Source organism: Pan paniscus, chromosome 21 (assembly GCF_029289425.2).
Source record: "Pan paniscus chromosome 21, NHGRI_mPanPan1-v2.0_pri, whole genome shotgun sequence".
Classification (NCBI taxonomy): domain Eukaryota; kingdom Metazoa; phylum Chordata; class Mammalia; order Primates; family Hominidae; genus Pan; species Pan paniscus.
Window position 1 is genome coordinate 4,772,485 of NC_073270.2, and position 22,971 is coordinate 4,795,455.

At 52.8% G+C, this 22,971-nt stretch overlaps 1 protein-coding gene and 1 long non-coding RNA gene across 3 annotated transcripts; both read left to right on the top strand.

Annotated features, from left to right (window-relative positions):
• Positions 1-119: 119 nt before the first annotated feature.
• Positions 120-3,490, top strand: LOC134729690 (uncharacterized). The gene is made up of 2 exons (XR_010110995.1): positions 120-585; positions 2,100-3,490. It is a non-coding gene; the product is annotated as an uncharacterized LOC134729690 (long non-coding RNA).
• Positions 3,491-13,126: 9,636 nt separating this feature from the next.
• AP5S1 (adaptor related protein complex 5 subunit sigma 1) lies at positions 13,127-18,288 on the top strand. Of its 2 annotated transcripts, none has more exons than XM_055104726.2 (3): positions 13,127-13,749; positions 15,095-15,286; positions 16,858-18,288. In XM_055104726.2, exons 2-3 carry the CDS (start codon positions 15,111-15,113, stop codon positions 17,282-17,284), a joined length of 603 nt encoding a protein of 200 aa, XP_054960701.1. In that variant the 5' UTR covers positions 13,127-13,749; positions 15,095-15,110; the 3' UTR covers positions 17,285-18,288. The 2 variants fall into 2 exon arrangements, with proteins under 2 accessions (XP_054960701.1, XP_054960702.1); XM_055104727.2 differs by having other exon boundaries at positions 13,319-13,693.
• Positions 18,289-22,971: the final 4,683 nt, after the last annotated feature.

The window sequence follows — 22,971 nt, forward strand, 5'->3', positions numbered from 1 at the left end:
CTCTACTAAAAATACAAAATTAGCCGTGTGTGGTGGCGCATGCCTGTAATCCCAGCTACTTGGGAGGCTAAGACAGGAGAATCACTTGAACCTGGGAGGTGGAGGTTGCAGTGAGCCGAGATCGCACCATTGCACTCCAGCCTGGGCAACAAGAGTGAAACTCCTTCTCAAAAAAAAAAAAATATATATATATATATATATTATTTATTTACTTATTTCTTTCAAGACGAGGTCTTGCTCTATTGCTTAGGCTGGAGTGTGGTGGCGTGATCTCGGCTCACTGCAACCTCCACCTTCCAGGCTCAAGCGATCCTCCCACTTCAGCCTCCCCAGTAGCTGGGACTATCAGTGCATGCCACCACAGCTAATATTTTTTGTATTTTTTTTTTATAGAGATGAGGTTTCACCATGTTGCCCAGGCTGAATTTTTTTTTCTTTTTTCTTTTCTTTTTTTTTTTTTGAGACAGGGTCTCATTTTGTTGCTGAGGCTGGAGTGCGGTGGCACAAACGTGGCTCGCTGCAGGCTTGACGTTCTGGGCTCAAGTGATCCTCCCATCTTAGCCTCCCGAGTAGCTGGGACCACAGGTACGTGCCAACACACTCAGCTAATTTTTCTTTTCTTTTCTTTTTTTTTTTGTAGAGACAGGATCTTGCCGTGTTGTCCAGGCTGGACTTGAATTCCTGAGCTCAAGCAATCCTCCTGCCTTGGCCTCCCAAAGTGCTGGGATTACAGGCATGAGCCAGTGCTCCTGGCTTGTTTCAAAATTAAAAAGAAAAACTTACATGCAGTAAAATTAAGTCTTCCCTTTTTTATTATATGTGCTGCCAAAGTCAGTGCTAAAATTTCCCCTTTTGAGTGTACAGTTCTGTGAGTTTGGGGAAATATATACAGTTGTATAACCCCCGCCACAGTTGTGATATAGAACATATTCATCCTATCCTCGATGGATTATTTGGGCCTGTTACAAACTGCTGGAAACATACCCAGGAGTGGAGTGCTGGGTTACCGTGTGTACATTTAACTTTAGTATTTTCCACATAGTTGTCCAAGGTCCTTGCACCACCTTACCTTCCCACCCACAGCGTCCCAGAGTTCTAGTGTTCCACATTCTCATCAAAATTGGTAAATGTTGCTGGGCGCGGTGGCTCACGCCTGTAATCCCAGCACTTTGGGAGGCCGAGGCGGGCAGATCACTTGATGCCAGGAATTCAAGACCAGCCTGGCCAACATGGTGAAACCCCATCTCTACTAAAAATACAAAAATTAGCCTGATGTGGTGGCGCACGCCTGTAGTCCTAGCTACTCAGGAGGCTGAGGCTCAAGAATCCCTTGAACCCAGGAGGGGAAGTTTGCAGTGAGCCGAGATTGCTCCACTGCACTCCAGCCTGGGCGACACAGTGAGACTCTGTCTCCAAAAAAAACAAAAACAAAAACAAAAGGCCAGGCACGGTGGCTCACGCCTGTAATCCCAGCACTTTGGGAGGCCTAGGTGGGCAGATCACCAGGTCAGGAGATCGAGACCATCCTGGCTAACACGGTGAAACCCCACCTCTACTAAAAAGACAAAAAAATAAATAGCTAGGCGTGGTGGTGGGCGCCTGTAGTCCCAGCTACTCGGGAGGCTGAGGCAGGAGAATGGCGTGAACCCAGGAGGCAGAGCTTGCAGTGAGCCGAGATCACGCCACTGCACTCTAGCCTGGGACACAGAGCGAGACTCCGTCTCAAAAAAAAAAAAAAAAGGTAAATGTTAATTTCACTCCCTTAACCAGAAAATGTGATTGCTGTATCTAGCAAAGAGATCTGTTAGCTGTCAAGTGCTGAACCGACATACCGGGATGTGGTGGTGGCAGGCATTTGGGTGTCGCAGACTCAGCCTGTTTTCCGACTCTCCTATGTTGAAAGATGAGGCTATATTAGTCTTAGTCTTGATTTGTTCTCAAGTCAGATTCTTCAAAAATCAAAGCGCCTCTTTGGAGTTCATTAGCTGTATGTTAATTGCCTTGAGTCCTTCTGCTGACAGCAGCCCACAACCATCTAGAAAACATGATTTCTACAAAGTCTTGATCCTGGAATGGAGCACACAGCCCCTTCTCCCCAGGCCATGATACTGCTGGTGGTGCAGAACGGAGTTTAGACAAGGAGGTGCATGGCCGAGAGCAATCTGGAAACGATCAGAGAGGCCAGTTGCGTAATGATGGAGAAGCCGCTGTTTTGCAGCCACGAAAATCATGCCTGGAGAGAGAATGTTCCGGGATGTGAAATTATTCACAATCTATTGTTCAAAGAAGACAGTTGATTATGGGACAGAAGGTAAGAAGCGTTCCCACCCTCCCCACACAGGAGGAGTCTGTGTGGGTGCCAAGGGGCGCAGCGAGGGTTGCCTTGGCCCCACCCAGCGCTTACTGGCACGCAGAACCCTGGGAGGAGTGCCAGGCTCTGAGTCAGCGGGGCCTGGGGCAGCAGGAAGGGAGGGGCCTCACGTGGCTGGGCCTCCTCTGCCTCGTGGGGCCTCCTGGCTGTCAGCCCTGCAGGCAGTGCGGCTGTTTGAAAGGACAAATCACACATGGCCTGGTCCTCCTGGGGCCCAGCCAAGACTATGTTCCTGAAGGATGGCTGAGGGGAGGGTGCCTCCTGGGTCAGGATTGGGAGCACTGGGGAAGGAGGTCATCCAAGCATAGGGCGGGCAGGGAGCTCTCAGGGTTGGGTCATGGAGGATGAGCAGGGATGGGTTTGCAGGGATGCTATGGCCTTCCAGAGCTCCAGGAGAAGAGGGCTAAGCCAGCCCTTGGGATGACTACAAGAGGACAGGGGGAGACAGGGAAACACAAGGGGAGTAGAAGGCTTCAGTAGAAGATTTCAGTAGAGGCTGAAATCTACTGATATGTACACCTCCAAGGACACATGTGTCACATCAGAATAGTTGCTGAATCCCACTGGGCCTCTATTTCCTCATGTGTAAAATGGGAATAATAAAGCTCCTACTTCACAGGGCTGTGGATTAGATCAAATGAGCTGATGTGTGCAAAGCACTCAGAACAGGGCCTGCTGATCGGGTGCAGTGGCTCATGCCTGTCATCCCGGTGCTTTGGGAGGCCAAGCTGAGAAGACCACTTAAAGCCAGGAGTTGGAGACCAGCCTGGGCAACATAGGAAGATTCTGTTTCAAAAAAGAACAAGGGCGGCCGGGCGTGGGGGCTCACGCCTGTAATCCCAGCTCTTTGGGAGGCCGAGGCGGGCGGATCACGAGGTCAGGAGATCGGGACCATCCTGGCTAACGCAGTGAAACGCCGTCTCTACTAAAAATACAAAAAAATTAGCCGGGTGTGGTCGTGGGCGCCTGTAGTCCCAGCTACTCGGGAGGCTGAGGCAGGAGAATGGCGTGAACCCAGGAGGCAGAGCTTGCAGTGAGCCGAGATCGTCCCACTGCACTCCAGCCTGGGTGACAGAGCAAGACTCTGTCTCAAAAAAAAAAAAAAAAAAAAAAAAACAAGGACATCTACAGCAAGTGCCATACAAGAGGCTGCTATGGCCATTATTGCTTAGAGCCAATGTAGGGATTGACAGGAGATCAGAAAGGTTAAAAGGACATGCCTGAAAACATTTAATTAAAGGAGCCAGTCTGAAGGTTTCCTTTTCTTTCTGCACATGGACAAGATTCTGGGTGATGGGTCACAGGAGAAAAGCCCAGCTTGGCAGGTTGCAGTGGCTCCTACCGGTAACAGGGAGGCCAAAACGGGTGGATTGCCTGAGCCCAGGGGTTGGTGACCAGCCTGGGCAACAAAGCAACACCCTGTCTGTACAAAGAAATGATTTAAAAATTAGCTGGGTGTAGCACGTGCCTGTAATTCCAGCTACTTGGGAGGCTGAAGTGGGAGGATCACTGGAGCCCAGGAGTTCAGGCTGCTGAGCTAGGATTGCACCACTTTGCTTGCTCCAGCCTGGGCAATAGAGCAAGACCCTGTCTGTAACAAAATAAGCAAAGCCCAGCTGTGGTGTGTAGGAAGCAGCAGCCTATGCAGCAGTACAGGTAGCAGTTAGGAAGCTGCCAATGGAGGTTTGGTGGAGACAGAAGATGGGAGAGCTGTCTGAGTGCCCAATGGGAGGCTCCCAACACAGAGTGCTGCTGTGTCTGAGAGGGCCCAGGGAGGTAGAAGAAAGGAAGAGACAGACATTGCCCGACTTTGGCCTCCTTTATTCTAGGGCAGCCATAATCCACCGAATTTCAGTCCACCTTGATTTGCAGAAAAGCATATTCCCTTTTCTTCTTAGTTTCCTGCTTTGATCTTTGAGAAATGACTAAACACTCTTATCAGAGAGGCATTAAAAAATCCACTGCTGGCTGGGCACAGTGGCTCACGCCTATAATCCCAGCACTTTGGGAGGCCAAGGCGGACAGATCCCTTTAGTTCAGGAGTTTGAGACCAGCTGAGCAACACGGTGAAACCCCGTCTCTACAAAAAATACAAAAATTAGCCAGACATAGTGGCACGTGCCTGTGGTCCCAGCTACTCTGAAGGCTGAGGTGCAAAGTTGGCTCAAGCCCAGGAAACAGAGGTTGCAGTGAGCCAAAATCACGCCATTGCACTCCAGCGTGGGCGACAGAGAAAGACCCTGTCTCAAAAAAAAAAAAAAAAAAAAAAAAATTTCCACTGCCTGGGGCTAGCAGATTCTACCTAATTGCTCTCCCCACATCCAGAAATAGGTGGTTGCTGGTCTAGCTTGAAGTCTCAGTTTCTGTAAAGATCATCAATGTGGCTGGGTATGGTGGTAAGTGCCTAGTCCCAGCTACTAGACAAAGTGAGGTAGGAGGATAGCTTGAGCCCAGGAGTTCAAAGCCGTAGGGCGCTATCATCGTGATCATCATGTTTGTGAATAGCCACTACACTCCATCCTGGGCAACATAACAAGACTCCATCGCAAAAATAAATAAATAAATAAATAAACCACATCAATGAGTTTCCAGCTGGGCACCAGTGGAGCTCCAAAAGGCAAGCCCTGGCTGGGCGTGGTGGCTCACCTGTAATCCCAGCACTTTGGGAGGCCAAGGCTGGAGGATTACTTGAGGTCAGGAGTTTGAGACCAGCCTAGGCAACATAGCGAGACTTTGTCTCTGTAAATTTTTTTTTTTTTTTTGAGACAGAGTCTCGGTCTGTCGCCCAGGCTGGAGTGCAGTGGCGCAATCTCGGCTCACTGCAAGCTCCGCCTCCTAGGTTCACGCCATTCTTCTGCCTCAGCCTCCCAAATAGCTGGGACTACAGGCGCCCGCCACCGCGCCCGGCTAAGTTTTTGTATTTTTAGTAGGGACGGGGTTTCACCGTGTTCTCGATTTCCTGACCTTGTAATCCGCCCGCCTCGGCCTCCCAAAGAGCTGGGATTACAGGCGTGAGCCACCGCGCCCGGCAAAATTTTTTTTAAAACTAGCCAGGTGTTGTGGGGTGCAACTGTAGTCCCAGCTATTCAGGAGACTGAGGCAGGAGTATTGCTTGAGTCCAGGAAGTTGAGGTTGCAGTGAGCCGGGACTGCGCCATTGCACTCCAGCCTAGGGGTCAGAAAGAGACCCTGCCTCAAAAAACAAACAAAGGATTCTCCTGCCTCAGCCTGCCGAGTGCCCGCGATTGCAGGCGTGCGCCGCCACGCCTGACTGGTTTTCGTATTTTTTTGGTGGAGACGGGGTTTCGATGTGTCGGCTGGGCTGGTCTCCAGCTCCTAACCGCGAGTGATCCGCCAGCCTCGGCCTCCCGAGGTGCCGGGATTGCAGACGGAGTCTCGTTAACTCAGTGCTCAATGGCGCCCAGGCTGGAGTGCAGTGGCGTGATCTCGGCTCGCTACAACCACCTCCCAGCCGCCTGCCTTGGCCTCCCTAAGTGCCGAGATTGCAGCCTCTGCCTGGCAGCCACCCCGTCTGGGAAGTGAGGAGCGTCTCCGCCTGACTGCCCATCGTCTGGGATGTGAGGAGCCCCTCTGCCTGGCTGCCCAGTCTGGAAAGTGAGGAGCGTCTCTGCCCGGCCGCCATCCCATCTAGGAAGTGAGGAGCGCCTCTTCCCGGCCGCCATCACATCTGGGAAGTGAGGAGCGTCTCTGCCCGGCCGCCCATCGTCTGAGATGTGGGGAGCACCTCTGCCCTGCCGCCCCGTCCGGGATGTGAGGAGTGTCTCTGCCCGGCCGCCCTGTCTGAGAAGTGAGGAGACCCTCTGCCTGGCAACCGCCCCGTCTGAGAAGTGAGGAGCCCCTCCGCCCGGCAGCCACCCTGTCTGAGAAGTGAGGAGCGTCCTCCCTCCTCGTCTGGGAGGGAGGTGGGGGGGTCAGCCCCCCACCCGGCCAGCCGCCCCGTCCGGGAGGTGAGGGGCACCTCTGCCCGGCCGCCCCTACCGGGAAGTAAGGAGCCCCTCTGCCCGGCCAGCCGCCTCGTCCGGGAGGGAGGTGGGGGGGTCAGCCCCCCGCCTGGCCAGCCGCCCCGTCCGGGAGGCGAGGGGTGCCTCTGCCCAGCCGCCCCTACTGGGAAGTGAGGAGCCCCTCTGCCCGGCCAGCCGCTCTGTCTGGGAGGGAGGTGGGGGGGTCAGCCCCCGGCCCGGCCAGCCGCCCCGTCCGGGAGGGAGGTGGGGGGGTTAGCCCCCCGCCTGGCCAGCCGCCCCATCCGGGAGGTGAGGGGCGCCTCTGCCCGGCCGCCCCTTCTGGGAAGTGAGGAGCCCCTCTGCCCGGCCAGCCGCTCTGTCTGGGAGGGAGGTGGGGGGGGTCAGCCCCCGGCCCGGCCAGCCGCCCCGTCCGGGAGGGAGGTGGGGGGGTTAGCCCCCCGCCTGGCCAGCCGCCCCATCCGGGAGGTGAGGGGCGCCTCTGCCTGGCCGCCCCTTCTGGGAAGTGAGGAGCCCCTCTGCCCGGCCAGCCGCCCCGTCCGGGAGGGAGGTGGGGGGGTCAGCCCCCCGCCCGGCCAGCCGCCCCGTCCGGGAGGGAGGTGGGGGGGTCAGCCCCCCGCCCGGCCAGCCGCCCCGTCCGGGAGGGAGGTGGGGGGGTCAGCCCCCCGCCCGGCCAGCCGCCCCGTCCGGGAGGGAGGTGGGGGGGGTCAGCCCCCCGCCCGGCCAGCCGCCCCGTCCGGGAGGGAGGTGGGGGGGTCAGCCCCCCGCCCGGCCAGCCGCCCCGTCCGGGAGGGAGGTGGGGGGTCAGCCCCCCGCCCGGCCAGCCGCCCCGTCCGGGAGGGAGGTGGGGGGGTCAGCCCCCCGCCCGGCCAGCCACCCCGTCCGGGAGGGAGGTGGGGGGATCAGCCCCCCGCCCGGCCAGCCGCCCTGTCCGGGAGGTGAGGGGCGCCTCTGCCCGGCCGCCCCTACTGGGAAGTGAGGAGCCCCTCTGCCCGGCCAGCCGCCCCGTCCGGGAGGGAGGTGGGGGGGGTCAGCCCCCCGCCCGGCCAGCTGCCCCGTCCGGGAGGTGAGGGGCGCTTCTGCCCGGCCGCCCCTACTGGGAAGTGAGGAGCTCCTCTGCCCGGCCACCACCCCATCTGGGAGGTGTACTCAACAGCTCATTGAGAACGGGCCATGAAGACAATGGCGGTTTTGTGGAATAGAAAGGGGGGAAAGGTGGGGAAAAGATTGAGAAATCGGATGGTTGCTGTGTCTGTGTAGAAAGAGGTAGACATGGGAGACTTTTCATTTTGTTCTGTACTAAGAAAAATTCTTCTGCCTTGGGATCCTGTTGATCTGTGACCTTACCCCCAACCCTGTGCTCTCTGAAACATGTGCTGTATCCACTCAGGGTTGAATGGATTAAGGGCGGTGCAAGATGTGCTTTGTTAAACAGATGCTTGAAGGCAGCATGTTCGTTAAGAGTCATCACCACTCCTTAATCTCAAGTACCCAGGGACACAAACACTGCGGAAGGCCACAGGGTCCTCTGCCTAGGAAAACCAGAGAACTTTGTTCACTTGTTTATCTGCTGACCTTCCCTCCACTATTGTCCTGTGACCCTGCCAAATCCCCCTCTGCGAGAAACACCCAAGAATGATCAATAAAAAAGAAAAAAAAAAAAAAAAAAAAAAAAAACAAACAAAAAGGCAAGCCCGGCTGCCTCTATTGTGGGGGCAGGCCCCACCCTATGTGAATAGAAAGTGGAAGGCAGGCGGGTGGGAAGGTGGGAAAGGGGCCAATGTGAGGAGGCAGGGAGTGGCTGTGGGCAACCCCCCAACTTGGAGGACCACTGAGAAAAGCAGGGTTGGGGGGTGTGGCGATGGGCGCCTCTGCCCACAGTCAGAGGGAGGGGAAGGGAAAGAATGAGGGAGACGTGGCCCCTCTAGGTAGGTGGGCTGGGTCACAAATCCAGCCACCTGTTGCCTTCAAGCTTCTCTAGGTTTTTTTTTTTTTTTTTTTTTTTTTTTGGTAGTGCTTTATTTTATCTTTCTTCCTTTTCATTTTCTCTGGCACACACAAACACACAATCCCACATCTGCAGCCACTGGGTGCCCAGCTCTGCCACAAGCCCTGGGCTAACCCCTGTAAAAGCCTCACACACGGCTGGGCACAGTGGCTCATGCCTGTAATCCCAGCGATTTGGGGGGCCAAGGCGAGTGGATCACTTGAGGTCAGGAGTTCGAGACCAGCCTGGCCAACATGGTGAAACCTCATCTATACTAAAATTATAAAAATTAGCTGGGTGTGGTGGCAGGTGCCTGTAATCCCAGCTACTCAGGAGGCTAAGGCAGGAGAATCGCTTGAACCGGGGAGGCAGAGGTTGCAGTGAACCAAGATCACGCCATTGCACTCCAGCTTGGGGGACAGAGCAAGACTATCTAAAAAATAAAATAAAAAGCCTCACACACATGAACATGCACACACATGGCCGCAGCACACTCAGACTCTTCTGTTTCGTCTTCAGGGCAGGTCTGGCAACCACAGGATGTCCTGCTGGTCCCCCCTCACCTCTGAGCTACCCCACCTGTTTTTTCTGGTGCTGATCAAGTCCTCTCTGATACCTTCCCCTGTCTGCCGCTGGATTAACGGTTGTCAACATTTATTGATGTATAGAGTGCCTACTAGGTGCCAGGCTCTACCCTGTCCACTTCACATGCTGCCTCACTTAGGAGGGCGTTAAGTTGCATGTAACAGAAATCCCACTCAGCGGTTTAACCACATAAATGTCTGTACACCTCACTCAACAAGTAGACTCTGCAGCATCTCTGGGGCTGAGGCTCCTTCCTGCCTCACTGTTCTCAGCACACAGCTTTTGGCCCTGGGGTCACAAAAAGTCAGAGAATGGCACTGAGTCTGCCCCCCTTATTTGGAAAACAATGACTTTCCTGAGGCCTCACCCAGGTGGCTCCTACAGTGCCCCACCGGCTGGGGAGGATGCAGATGCATTTCTGATTGGACTCATGTCCTCTAAATAAAGGAGGGCCAGGGGACCCTGAGTCTGGGAAGGCTGGCTTCTTTTCACCCTTTGTATTTGCTCTGATCTAGTCCTTATATCCAGAATGCCCTTCCTGCCATCTGCAGCTACTGAACTCCTACCTCTCCAGAAAGCCCAGTTCAGATGCTCCCTCCTCCACACAGTCTTGCCAGATTGCTCCTCCAGAGTCCTCCCCACTTCTGAATCTGTTGGCCATCTTGACTCCTACTTGCCTTGGCCATTGCACCTGTCTGCACAGAGCCTGATGGGAACTCTAAGCACCCAGAGGATTTTCCCAGCAGAATGAGTGGATGAGCACACAAATGAATGGTGTGTTCTCACTTTTAGGCCATCTCCATCCTCTGCGATCTTGTTCAAGTCCTCCCTCCACGTACAGTCCTCCCCTGACCTCTCTTACTTCCATGGTGGCTGCTCCAGGGAGCAGAGCTCATGTCCCCGGTGCCTTCCACTTGGCACCATGCTGTGAGACACTGGCCACATCAGGGAGCATCTCTGAGCCCACTTAGTTATCTGTTAAATGAAAGGCTATGCTCTAAATTTCTTCTCATGCTAAAAACCTCAACCCTGCCAGAATTCAAGCCTTGGGGCAGGGGAAGGATTCTATCACATTCCTTTTTTTTTTTTTTTTTTTGAGACGAGTCTCGCTCTGTCACCCAGGCTGGAGGGCAGTGGCGCGATCTCGGCTCACTGCAAGCTCCTCCTCCCGGGTTCACACCATTCTCCTGCCTCAGCCTCTCCGAGTAGCTGGGACTACAGGCGCCCGCCACCATGCCCGGCTAATTTTTTGTATTTTTAGTAGAGACGGGGTTTCACCGTGGTCTCGATCTCCTGACCTCGTGATCCACCCTCCTCGGCCTCCCAAAGTGCTGGGATTACAAGCGTGAGCCACTGCGCCCGGCTATCCCATTCTTATCTTCCAGTTTAAAGGCAGACTTCAAAGTAAAATCGTTTTAGTGGAATTGTCACAGCCATTGTTTAGGTTTTAATTGAATTTAGTATATAGAAAAGTGCATGTATCTTAAGTGTCCAGCTTGGTTAATACTTACAAAGAGAATATACTCACGTAATCACCACCCAGATCAAGACTCGGAATGTGACCATCTCCTAAAGCTCCATGCCTCTCCAGTCATTGCCTCCCTAGGATAACCACCATTCTGACTTGTAACAGTGCAGCATGGCTTGCCTAGATTTGGACCTTTTATGTTAATGGAGTCACATGGCATGTACACTTCTATGACTGGCTTCTTTCACTGAACATTGTGTCTGTGAGAGTCACTCATGTTGTGTATCAGTAGTTGTTCTTTTCCATTGCCCTATACTATTCCACTGTACGAGTATACCACAATTTATCCATCATTCCATAACTGATGGATATTTGGGTAGTTTCCAGTTTGGGACAATTAAGAGTAAAGATACTGGCCAGGGGTGGTGGCTCATGCCTGTAATCCCAGCACTTTGGGAGGCCAAGGCGGGCAGGAGTTCATGAGGCCAGGAGTTCGAGACCAGCCTGGCCAACATGGCGAAACCCCGTCTCTAATGAAAATACAAAAATTAGACAGACGTGGTGGCGGGTGCCTGTAACCCCAGCTACTCGGGAGGCTAAGGCAGGAGAATCGCTTGAATCCAGGAGGCAAAGGTTGCAGTGAGCCGAGATCGTGCCACTGCACTCCAGCCTGGGTGACAAGAGCAAGACTCCATCTCAAAAAAAAAAAAAAAAAAAGAGCAAAGATACTATGAATATTCTATTTGTGTCTTTTGGTGAACAACAGCCCTTACTTCACTCAGGTACACATCAAGAGTGGCGCTGCTGGGTCATGGAGCAGTGAGGTCAGCATGAGTAGTCACTGCTGGGCTTGCTGTTTTAGTTGATGTCTGAGCTAGCAGGCATAGACATTCCCAATGTACCCAGAACAGACTCTCAGAAGCATGGGTTGGACCCAGGAGAGCCCAGTGGCCAGGGAAAAGGGATCTCCCAGGGCACACCCACAAGCAGCCTCCAGCAAAACCATCAAGCAAAACCCCCACTCCCAGTACGCTGAGGAAGCTCTCCATGCTGTCACTCCATCTGGGTCTCCCACTGTCCTCTGGGAGTAGTAGCTCAAGCCAGCCTCCCACAGCTGTCTCCTCCACACACCTCACATGAGGCCAGCCCTCTAGTGGTCAGAAACTTGGTGTTGACTCACTGCCTGAGGAGTGGACAGAGGCTGGGAAACTGTGTTCCAGATGCCAGGTGGCCCCCAGCAACCAGAGCCCTCTCCTTGCTAGCTCTCTGCTGTAATCAGCTGGCAGACACCAGCCCTGGCTGAGAGCAATAGGGACTGCGGACCAGGAGCTGTGCCAACATCACTCCCCAGCCTCGTAGCTGAGGCCCCACAGTCTCTGGGCTTGCCACAACACCTGCACACACATTTATGTGTTGTCACATGCTTTGGCCAGGCCCTGGCCACCTGCAGCTTCCCTTCAGTCACCTCCTAACCTATCCTGGGTCCTATGGCTTAAGGGGCCCAGAGTGCACTTTCTCAGGGGGTGCTGGCTCTAGGATCCCTGCCTGGGCCACCCTACCCTGTTCTCCTTTCTTGTCACCAAAGAGCGTGTTCAAGCCGGCTCCAGTCCTGCGTTGTGCATGGCCCTGGGGAGTGGAGATGGAAGCCATCAGCACTATTGGCGAGACCTGATTCACAGGGGTGCAAAGGCCGCAGCTGAATGCCAACGGGCAGCCTGAGCAGGAAGGCTTCCTCCCATTTTGTCTGAGTATATATCTACAAGGTCAATTAAAAGGACAGGAAAGGCCAGGCGTGGAGACTCACGCCTGTAATCCTAGCAATTTGTGGGGGAGAAGCGGGAGGATCACTTGAGCCCAGAGTTTGAGACCAGCCTGGGCAATACAGTGAGACGCTAACTCTACAAAAAATTTAAATTAGCTGGATGTGTTGCCTGCCTATAGTCCCAGCTACTTGGGGGGCTGAGGCAGGAGCATTTTGATGGGAGGGGGCAGCGAGGCTGCAAAAAAAAAAAAAAAAAAAAAGCCAGGAAAGGGAATTCTAGGCTGGGGGAACAGTCAGTGGGGGAGGCTCCGAGGCACATTTGGGGGACAAGGCTGAAGCCATTCACATGCCAAGAGGTAAAGGAGGTGCAGCTTCATGGTCGCAGTGGGGGTGGTAGTGGTGGTGGTGGCTGGAGGAACACATGCAAGTCAGGCAGTGAGGCCCAGGCAGGCCTTGTGGGGCCCCCAAACACCAATGGGCCAAGCCTCCAAGTTGGGGCTTTTACGTAAGGCTCTATAGGGGTTAGTGCCAGAGTGCCCCTTTCAGGTTTAAGGTATATACCTCTTCCCTGTTGTTTTGATGGCCTCCAGTCAAGAAGGGGGCTTGCTGGTCAGCCCTACTAAGCGTTCGCCCTGGGCGACACTCTACAAGGTTTTACTGGGGCCCAATGAAATTGACAGATCTGCCAGGGACACACACTGAGAGTCCGGAAGCAGCGTTCGAATCGTTCTGCGCCGAACCGAGTGCCAGCAGTAACCCGCTGCAGGAACCCACAAATTCAGAATCTGCGCAAAATACACATATTTGTATTTAAAATCCGCGCAAAATACCCATGTGCCTAAATACACATATTTCCCTCCAAAGTCATAATTTCCGGGGGTACAGCCCAGGAATGTACATTTGAACTGGTGCCCCAGTGATTCTCACGCATGTTGGCTAGATAAGAACTCAGCCGCAGCCCGTAGCTGCGCGGCCCGGCCTGGGTCCACCCGCCGCCCGCCCCGGAGCCTCCTAAGGCCGCAGGCGACGCGCCCCGCCCTCCGGGGACAACTAGGCCCCGGCCTTTTCCGCAGACTCCGTGCTCCGAGCCGCGGCGCCCCCTCGCGGCCGCCGGGGTCGGCAGCCTGGAGCTCCGCTGGTCTAGGGCAACGAGCGGGGGACGCTTCGAGCCCGCAGCGAGAGTGACCAGCATGGTCCCTGCCGGCAGCTCGGGGCCGGAGGGTTTTGACTGCAAGGTCAGCCCACGCCGAGGGTCCAAGCATCGGGATATGCCGCCCGCACCTGGCCGCTGCAACAACGCGCTGGACGTGAGCGCTCCGCCCAACCCGATGGCGTCAGCTGGCGCGCGCGCCCGCGACCGACGTGCGCAGGCGCCCACGGGCCGCGCAGCCGCCATTGCTCTCCTGCCACGGAGGGGAGCGCTTGTTGGCAGTCCGCGGGCCCGGACGGAAGGCTGAGGCGACGCCTCGACGACAGCGGACCGGAGCTGCAGGGGCAACACATTCAGGGCGGGGTGCCCCATTTAGGCCTGGCTGACTGGAGTAAGAAACTACAACCCCCGAAGTGCATTGCGCCTCAAGGTTACGGAGGCAGTGATGTAAGCTGTCTTGACCGCTACCATTTCTTTAGTAGAGGGGGGACGCGGCGGCGCGGAGTGATGACGCGCTCTGCTGGCGGCTGGAGGGTTGCGGAGGTCAGCAATTGGGTGCTGGGCTCCGGTTCTCGAAGTGCCTTTGCGAACCTGCTATTTGACCAGTTTAAACTGACGGTCTGTTTAGCCTTAGCTACAGATACCCACTGACTGTGTACCCGCCGCCTTTCAACCCCCGGGCAGGCCACTGAGCCAGCCAGATAACCGTTGCTATTATTTAGTTTCTATTTTGAAACAGTTTCAGGTAACTCCTGTATGCACTTTGATGAGATTCACAAGTTGTAACCTCTTTTACCCCATTTACCTTATTATTTCCTCTGTTTTTTCTCTCTGCCTTTTTTCTTCCCTGGACCATGTGAGTTAGTTGCAGATATGAAATCCTGTTTCCTCTATATTTAGAGGCACATCCGTGTTTATTTTCTAAAAACAAGGACGAGCTCCTGCATTCAAAATCGGGTGACATTGGTCAAGACTTTTTCTGACCCATAGTCCATATTGAAATGTTTTTAAAGTTTTTATTAGTGTCCTAATAATGCCCTTTATGGAAATTATCCTTTTGTTTTTCTTTCTTTTTTTTTGAGACAGAGTTTCCCTCTGTCGCCCAGGCTGAAGTGCAGTGGTGCGATCTCGGCTCACTGCAGCCTCCCCTCCCGGGTTCAAGCGATTCTGTGGCTTCAGCCTCTCAAGTAGCTGGGGTTACAACCATGCGCCACCATGCCCGGCTAATTTATTTTTAGTAGAGATGAGGTTTCACCATGTTGGCAGGCTGGTCTGGAACTCCTGACCTCAAGTGATCCGCCCACCTAGACCTCCCAAGGTGCTGGGATTACAGGCGTGAGTCACCACAACTGGCCCAAATTACCCTTTCCTTGGTCCAGGACCCGATCCAGGAGTATACGTTGCATTCAGCTATCTGGTATCTTCAGTCTCCTTCGGTCTGGAGCAGCTCCTCAGGTTTTCCATGACCTCATGACCTTGACGCTTTTGAAGATTCCTGTTGTTTTGTAGAACTAGGTTTAGGGTGGTCTGAGATTTTTTTTTTTGGTTTGTTTGTTTTTCTTTTTTTTTTTTTTTTTTTTTTTTAGTTTATGTCTATTCTGCTTATATATGTCTGAGATTTTTTATCACTGGATTCTGTTATGTGATGTTGTTCAGATGCTGTTATTCAAAGTGTCCAGCCTCACTGGCCTCTGGATACACTCCCAGACACTGCCAGGTCAGCCCCTTCCTGTGGTCGCCTCTCCTGCTGGGGTTCACTCTCACCTTACCAATGTCTCTGGCTTCCCTGTAGCACCCACCCTGGAGCCATGGTCCACGCCTTCCTCATTCACACCTTGAGGGCCCCGAATACTGAGGACACGGGCCTTTGCCGAGTGCTGTACTCCTGCGTCTTTGGTGCTGAGAAGTCACCTGATGACCCACGGCCGCATGGTGCCGAGAGGGACAGGCTTCTCCGGAAGGAACAGATTTTAGCTGTGGCCAGGTAACCACACAGCCCAGCCCCAGGCCTTCATTGAACACGTACCTGATTGTAATAGGTATTTTCGGGGAGTGGGGACGCAGAGAAATAGGAGGACTAAGAAGCAGAGAGGAAGTTTTAGAGAAGCATTTCCCAGAGAGTCTTCCACAGCTTTTCATAAGTGTTACGTGAAAAGGGTTAAATAAATAATAATTCTGTTATCATTATTAGTATAATTAGCATTTGTTCAGCCTGTAAGTGCTAAGCATTTATATTCTGAACATCTTATATATATTAACTCATTTAATCCTCATAATAGTCTTTTGAGGTAGGTATAGTTATTATCTCCACCTTATAGATGAGTAAACTGAGGTACAGAGTGTTTGAGGAATTTAACCTGTCCAAGGTTACATAGCTAGAAAGTAGCAGAACTAAGATTTGAGAGTAGGCAGGCAGACAGTACAGATTAAACATGCTTTTCAGTGCAGTACTTAACAGGGCCTTTAGTGTGCCTGTAGACTTTATGAATCTCTAACGAAGAGAGAGGATGTGGTACGTGAGGACTCCAGAAAGCCAGGGATCCAGATCACAGTTTGGAATATACTGTTCCAGACTAGGGTGGCTAGCCTTGGCTCTTCCCCTCTCAGACCCAGCCAGAACTGGTAGGTGCTGGAGCCTCCTGGACCTCCGCATTCTGGGTGGGGTAGCACCACTCTGGGGCAACCTTCTGCCAACTCCTGCCTTTCCCTTGTTCTTATTCTCCTTCCCCTCCCTGTAGCTCAGAAAACCAAATACATGCCTTTAAAACCAGCCTGTGCGTGGCTCAGACTGGAAGGTGATTCAGGAAAGATCAAAGGGAGCTTCTAAGAAGCCTTGTTGGTCCAATGGAAGGTCTTTCTTTCATATTTGGAGAGGGTTGCAGGGTAGGGTGGAGATTGGACTGCCCATGTTGGGTGATGGCGTTTATTTTCTGCCTCATCCCTTTCCTTTTTTTGAGATGGAATCTTGCTCTGTTGCCCAGGCTGGAGTGCAGTGGCACAATCTTGGCGCACTGCAACCTCCGCCTCCTGGGTTCATGCCATTCTCCTGCCTCAGCCTCCCGAGTAGCTGGGACTACAGGCGCCCGCCACCACGCCTGGCTAATTTTTTAAAATATTTTTAGTAGAGATGGGGTTTCACTATGTTAGCCAGGATGGTCTCGATCTCCTGACCTCGTGATCCGCCCGCCTCGGCCTCCCAAAGTGCTGGGATTACAGGCTTGAGCCACCGCACCCAGCCAAGCCGCTTCCCTTTCCTTTATGTGGAGAAGGCCTCTGTGAAGCAGGTGAGGGCAGGATCTTCTTCTGGTGCCCTTTTTCAGCCCAGGGAGCTGGGTTGAAAACCTGCCCTCTTGGCCACATGGAATAAAGTGGTTCAGGACCTGGAGGCTCACACTTCCTGATTCTGTGGCCCTGGGCAGATCACTTAGTCTCTCTAGGCCTCAGTTTTCTCACTTGAGATATGGGGATGATGGTAGCTCCCAGCACCAGGGTTGATCATGAGGATGACAGAGTTGGTGTGTGAGCCCACCACCCTGACCTGCCTACTCTCCCCAGGCAGGTAGAGTCAATGTGTCGGCTGCAGCAGCAGGCATCTGGCCGGCCCCCCATGGACCTGCAGCCGCAATCCTCAGATGAGCAAGTGCCGCTGCACGAGGCCCCACGCGGGGCTTTCCGCCTGGCAGCAGAGAACCCTTTCCAGGAGCCACGGACGGTGGTGTGGCTGGGCGTGCTCTCGTTAGGCTTTGCCCTGGTGCTGGATGCCCATGAGAACCTGCTACTGGCTGAGGGCACGCTCCGGCTGCTGACACGCCTCCTCCTTGACCACCTCCGGCTGCTGGCACCCAGCACCAGCCTTCTGCTGCGGGCTGACCGCATTGAGGGCATCCTCACCCGCTTCCTGCCACATGGTCAGCTGCTTTTCCTCAACGACCAGTTTGTCCAAGGCCTGGAGAAGGAATTCAGTGCCGCTTGGCCCCGCTGATTCCTCGTTGGGATGGTGCTTCTGAGGGCAGGCAGAGGGTAGACACACAGCCAGATGAAGCTTGGCATCTACCTCCTACCCAGCAGCTCTGATGTGCTGCTATACCAGGACAAGTGGGTGACACAAGCCTGCAGAAAGAGAGCTGGGCAGAGGGTGGAGGAGGTCCTGCCTATCCTCAGGTTAGTGGAACCACAGAACTTGCTGAGCCTAGAGCTGCTGTGCTACTTAGACCACTGCAGTGCGGCAGCCACGCTTGTCCTTGAACCCACCTTCCTCCATCCCTGCCAGCTGCTAGTGCTAGGGTGAGGAGCTGCCTGGAGCTCAGCCCACACTTCTTCCAAACCCACAGTCAAGGCCAGGCGCGGTGGCTCACGCCTGTAATCCCAGCACTTTGGGAGGCTGAGGCGGTTGGACCACCTCAGGTCGGGAGTTCAAGACCAGCCTGGCCAACATAGTGAAACCCCATCTCTACTAAAAATACAAAAATTAGCTGGGTGTAGGGGGCCCGCCTGTAATCCTAGCTGCTCAGGGGGCTGAGGCATGGGAATCACTTGAACCTGGGAGGCAGAGTTTGCAGTGAGCCGAGAGTGTGCCACTACACTCCAGCCTGGGCAACAGAGGGAGACTCCGTCTCAAAAAAAAAAAAAACACCCACAGTCATCGAAACACAAAAGGGGTCTCAGACTCCCCTGAGGGTGGAGGAGCTGTGCCTGCATGCTGGCAGGCCCCAGCCCCTGGCTTTGTGCCCACTTAGGCAGTATTATCAACAAGGTCCTGCTCAGTGTCCAGCCCCCGCTGAGTTCAGAAATGCATCTGCCAATCAGCAGCAGGATTCTGCAGCTCCTTTTGTGACAAGCCCATGCCCACCAGGCAGGCTCGAGATAAAGTCATCACAGCCTTCCCTCATCTGCAGGGAGAGAAGTTGCTGTCAGATGAATGTGAGCAGTCTAGCCTGGATGACATATTTTTCGTTTTGAATTAAAAGCACTGGCTATGTGATTTTACCCTCTTTCTGTGAGTTTGATGCGTGCATCCTGCTCCTATGAGTGAGTGCCTCTCTGGATGGCCCCAGAGCTGCGTGTCTGAGCTTTCGTGGTCAAGGATCCCCCTAGGAGGCTTCTTGGGATGCCTCCATCTCTCATCCCCACCTCACCTCTGTCTCCTTAGAGGCCTCCTTTGGATGGTGGCACACATTTCTCCACCAAAGTATATATCACAGGTGGCAGGTGTCTGTGGCAGAGCCGTCTGAGAAGCAGTGCTTGGGCTAAGAATTGGTGCGAGTGGTTTATGTGGGGTGGGTGGTGATCCCGGGAAGCAGGAAGGGGACACAGTCCTCGTGAATGCTTGTCAAGCCTATTAGGACTATGGTAGGGAGCTGAGTGCCTCTAGGGGGCTGCACACAGCAGTTGCCTCTGAGAAGTTACCTCACCTGAGAGGTGGCAGCTGTGGGTGTTTGCCTACTGCCTCTAGTCAGTGGTTACAGGTTGATCCCAGGGTGCATACATTCCCTGGCTCTTTCTGCCCCTGAGAAAAAGCCTTCAGACAATGTGGAGCTGGGCCTACCTGCACCATGTTGAGTCCCAAAGGGATATGGGTGGGGTACCAAAAGCCGGTGGTTAGGAGGTCTTCAATCAGCAGCTTCTAGTGAAGGTTTAAACTTACTCAGTTGGGGGGGGGGGGAACCACTTCAGTTAACATTGATTTTCATGATCTTCCTGTTACCAAGGAAGGTGAGGCTTTCTTGGCAGAACGAGCCTCCTAGGTGCTCAGCTCTCATGCTTGCCATCCATCAGTTGCCCTTTAGCATCCAGGATGGACCCAACTACACCCACTTTGGAGGCAGCACTGATGATTAGCCCTTCCAAGTCCATGGCCAAGGCCACCAGCCATGCCAGGCCTTCTACCTCCACTGTCAACATAATTGGGATGAGGCCACCTTTTCCATTTTATGGTGCCACAAACCACCTTGACCGTGAAGACCTAAAGGGATGTTACTCTGTGTGTGTGGCCAAGTCCCACCAGTGGAAATGTCCCACAGGCCTCTAGTAGGGACACCCCTTCCCTATACATTCTGTTCTCCTGGCCCACCCCTCACCCCAGGCTGGCGGTCCTGGTGGATTGGCTATGTTCTCAGGGAACAGGCCATTTTGTCCTCTATGGAAAGGCTCAAGCTTACTGATCTGAATTCTTTCTGCCTTTTTTTCAAACGGAACTTAAGGAAGAGGTTGAGACTCTGCTCCCCTGGGAGCTGTGGGAAGTTGAGGTTAGGCGTGGCTGGTGGCCTGGTTCTCATGAGGTGGGGCAAACTGATGGACAAGAGAATAGTAGAGACTGAGACCACACCCTGGGGCTGCTGAGCTCCAGTTCCTGTCCAGCTGGACCAGGGTTTTCTTAACCAGATGAGCTTGCCCAGCACCCTTCCCACACTTCACACTTCTGCCCCAGCCCCTTGGGCTGGGTTTCCACCACAGTTTATGCTCACCATATATTTATCGAGCCTCCCTTGGGCCTGATGCTCTGCTGGGTGCAATGCAGGATACAGAATGACCCCAGAGTTCCAGGAGAGACAGAGCTAAGGCCAGGTGACTGCAGATGACTGCAAAGCAGCAATGGTTTGAGCATCCCTGAATTGCTGCTCACAAGTGCTTTAAACACCCAAAGGAAGAAGGGGCACTTCAGTGACGAAGGCCAAGTGAAGGAGCCAGGATTTAGAACTAAAAGTGAGATGGCTATGGAAGCAAACTTGCCTCCCTCTCCAAGCCTCCTCCCTTTCTTCTCCCTGCCCCAGGAACCCTGGCCAAACCACATATCCCTCAGCTTCTTGAGAGAACTAGAGACTTTGAGCAGCTAGTAGTGTTACCAGTGTACCTCCACAAACACTCCTGGGACAACAGATGATGACAGGAGGGCAGTAGAGCCCAGAGAAGAGAGCTTACCTGGAGGGAGGAAGAAGTCACAGGTTTTGTTTTGTTTTGTTTTGTTTTAGGCGGAGTCTCGCTCTGTTGCCCAGGCTGGAGTGCAGTGGCGCAATCTCGGCTCATTGCAAGCTCCACCTCCCAGATTCACGCCATTCTGCCTCAGCCTCCCAAGTAGCTGGGACTACAGGCGCCTGCCACCACGCCCGGTTAAGTTTTTCTATTTTTAGTAGAGACGAGGTTTCACCGTGTTAGCCAGGTTGGTCTACATCTCCTGACCTTGTGATCCGCCCGCCGTGGCCTCTCAAAGTACCGGGATTATAGGCGTGAGCCACCACGACTGACTGGCATGAAGTCACAGGTTTTAAGGCAGGAACTGGCCTGCATGTATGTGGGTCACTGATTGGGAGGGTGGTGAGCCCTGGGATGGGATTGGATCATCGTGTCTTCTATAGGGCAGGGTGTTTTTTTCTAGCCCTGTGGTGCTGCGCACTGTCCAGCATCCCCCCAGGGCTCAATGTTTTCTTTTCTTTTTCTTTCTTTTTTTTTTTTGAGATGGAGTCTCACTCTGTTGCTCAGGCTGGAGTGCAGTGGTGCAATCTTGGCTCACTGCAACCTCTGCCTCTTGGGTTCAAGCAATTCTACCGCCTCAGCCTCCCAAGTAGCTGGGATTACAAGCATGTGCCACCATGCATGGCTAATTTTTGTATCTTTAGTAGAGACAGGGTTTCACCGTGTTGGCCAGGCTGGTCTCGAACTCCTTACCTCAGGTGATCCACCCATATTGGCCTCCCAAAGTGCTGAGATTACAGGTGTGAGCCACCATGCCTGGCCTCAATCTTTTCTTTTAAACAATTATTCCTATATTTTATTGTAATGCAGTTAACCGTGTTTGTCAGATTCAATACTCTGTGACCCGTTAACCAAGTCTCTGTATGTTTATTACTGCAATTGAAGTGGCCGTGACCGTTTTCTTAAATATACTTTATTTGTTTAGTGCAATTTTAGGTTCACAGTAAAACTGAGCAGAGGGTACAGAGAGTTCTCATTTACTCCCTGTCCCCACACATGCACAGCCTCCCTTATCACCAACACTGGGCACCAGAGTGGTCATTTGTTACAACTAATGGACCTTCATTGACATGTCACTATCACCAGAGTCCATAGTTTACATTAGGGTTCACTCTTGGGGTGGTACATTCTATAGGTTTGGATGTATTTTCAGTGACATGCATCTACCATTATAGTATCATACAGAAGAGTTTCACTGCCCTAACAGTCCTCTCTGCACCTATTCATCCTTCCCTCCCCTCAGCCCCTAGCAACCATTGATCCTTTTACTGCTTTCATAGTTTTGCCTTTTCCAGAATGTTGTGTAGTTGGATTCATCCTGTATATGTAGCCTTTTCAGATTGACTTCCTTCACTTAGTAATGTACATTTAAGAATCCTCCAAGTCTTTTCGTGGCTGAATCATGAGCTTGACAGCTCATTTTGGAAGTACTGCTGAATAGTATTCCATTATGTGAATGTACATTATCTGTTCACCTACTGAAGGACATCTTGGTTGCTTCCAAGTTTTGGCAATTATGAATACAACTGCTACAAACATTTGTGTACAGGTTTTTGTGTGAGCATAAGTTTTCAACTCCTTTGGGAGTATAAATACTCATAAATACCAAGGAATATGAGTCCTGGATTCTGTGGTAAGAGTATGTTTCATTTTGTAAGAAACTGCCAAACTGTCTTCAAAAGTGGCTGTACCATTTTGCATTCCTGTTGGCAGTTAATGAGGGTTTCTGTTGCTCCATATCCTCTGAAACATTTGGTTTTGTCACTGTTTTGGTTTTGGCCCATTCTTTTTTTTTTTTTTTTTTTTTTCCTGAGACGGAGTGTCCTTTGTCATCCAGACTGGAGTGCAGTGGCACTATCTCGCCTCACTGCAACCTTGACTGCCCAGGTTCAAGCAATTCTCCTGCCTCAGCTTCCCGAGTAGCTGGGATTATAGGTGTGTGCCACCACGCCTGGCTGATTTTTTTTTTTTTTCTGAGACAGAGTCTCACTCTGTCATCCAGGCTGGAGTGCAGTGGCACAATCTCCACTCACTGCAACCTCCGCCTCCCGGGTTCAAACCATTCTTCTGCCTCAGCCTCCTGAATAGCTGGGACTACAGGCACACGCCACCGCGCCCGGCTGATTTTTGTATTTTTAGAAGAGACAGGGTTTCACCATATTGGCCAGGCTGGTCTCAAACTCCTGACCTGAAGTGATCTGCCTGCTTCAGCCTCCCAAAGTGCTGGGATTACAGGCATGAGCCTCTGCACCCGGCTGGCTTTTGGCCATTCTAATAGGTATGTAGTGAAATCTTGTTTTAATTTGCAGTTCCCTAATAACATGACGTAGAGTATCTTTCCTATGCTTACTTGCCATCTGTAAATCTTTAGTGAGGTGTCTGTTCAAGTCTTTTGCCCATTTTAAAACAGGCAACTTGTTTGGGTGATTTCTTTTTGTTGAGTTTTAAGAGTTCTTTGTGTATTTTGGATAACAGCTCTTTATCAGATATACCTTTTGCAAATATTTTCTCCCAGTCTGTGGCTTGTCTTCTCATTCTCTTGACAGTGTCTTTCACAAAGCAGAGCTTTTTAATTTTAATGAAGTCCAGTTTCATATAATTTAATGAAGTGGGCCGGGGGAGGTGGCTCATGAGGCCTGTAATCCCAGCACTTTGGGAGGCCAAGGCAGGAGGATTGCTTGAGCCCAGGAGTTCGAAACC

Excerpts from the sequence above, each read along its gene's own strand:
- AP5S1 (XM_055104726.2), top strand. The coding sequence starts at position 15,111 with ATGGTCCACGCCTTCCTCATTCACACCTTGAGGGCCCCGAATACTGAG. Across the intron at positions 15,287-16,857 it reads CAGATTTTAGCTGTGGCCAG|GCAGGTAGAGTCAATGTGTC; the intron begins GTAACCACACAG and ends TACTCTCCCCAG.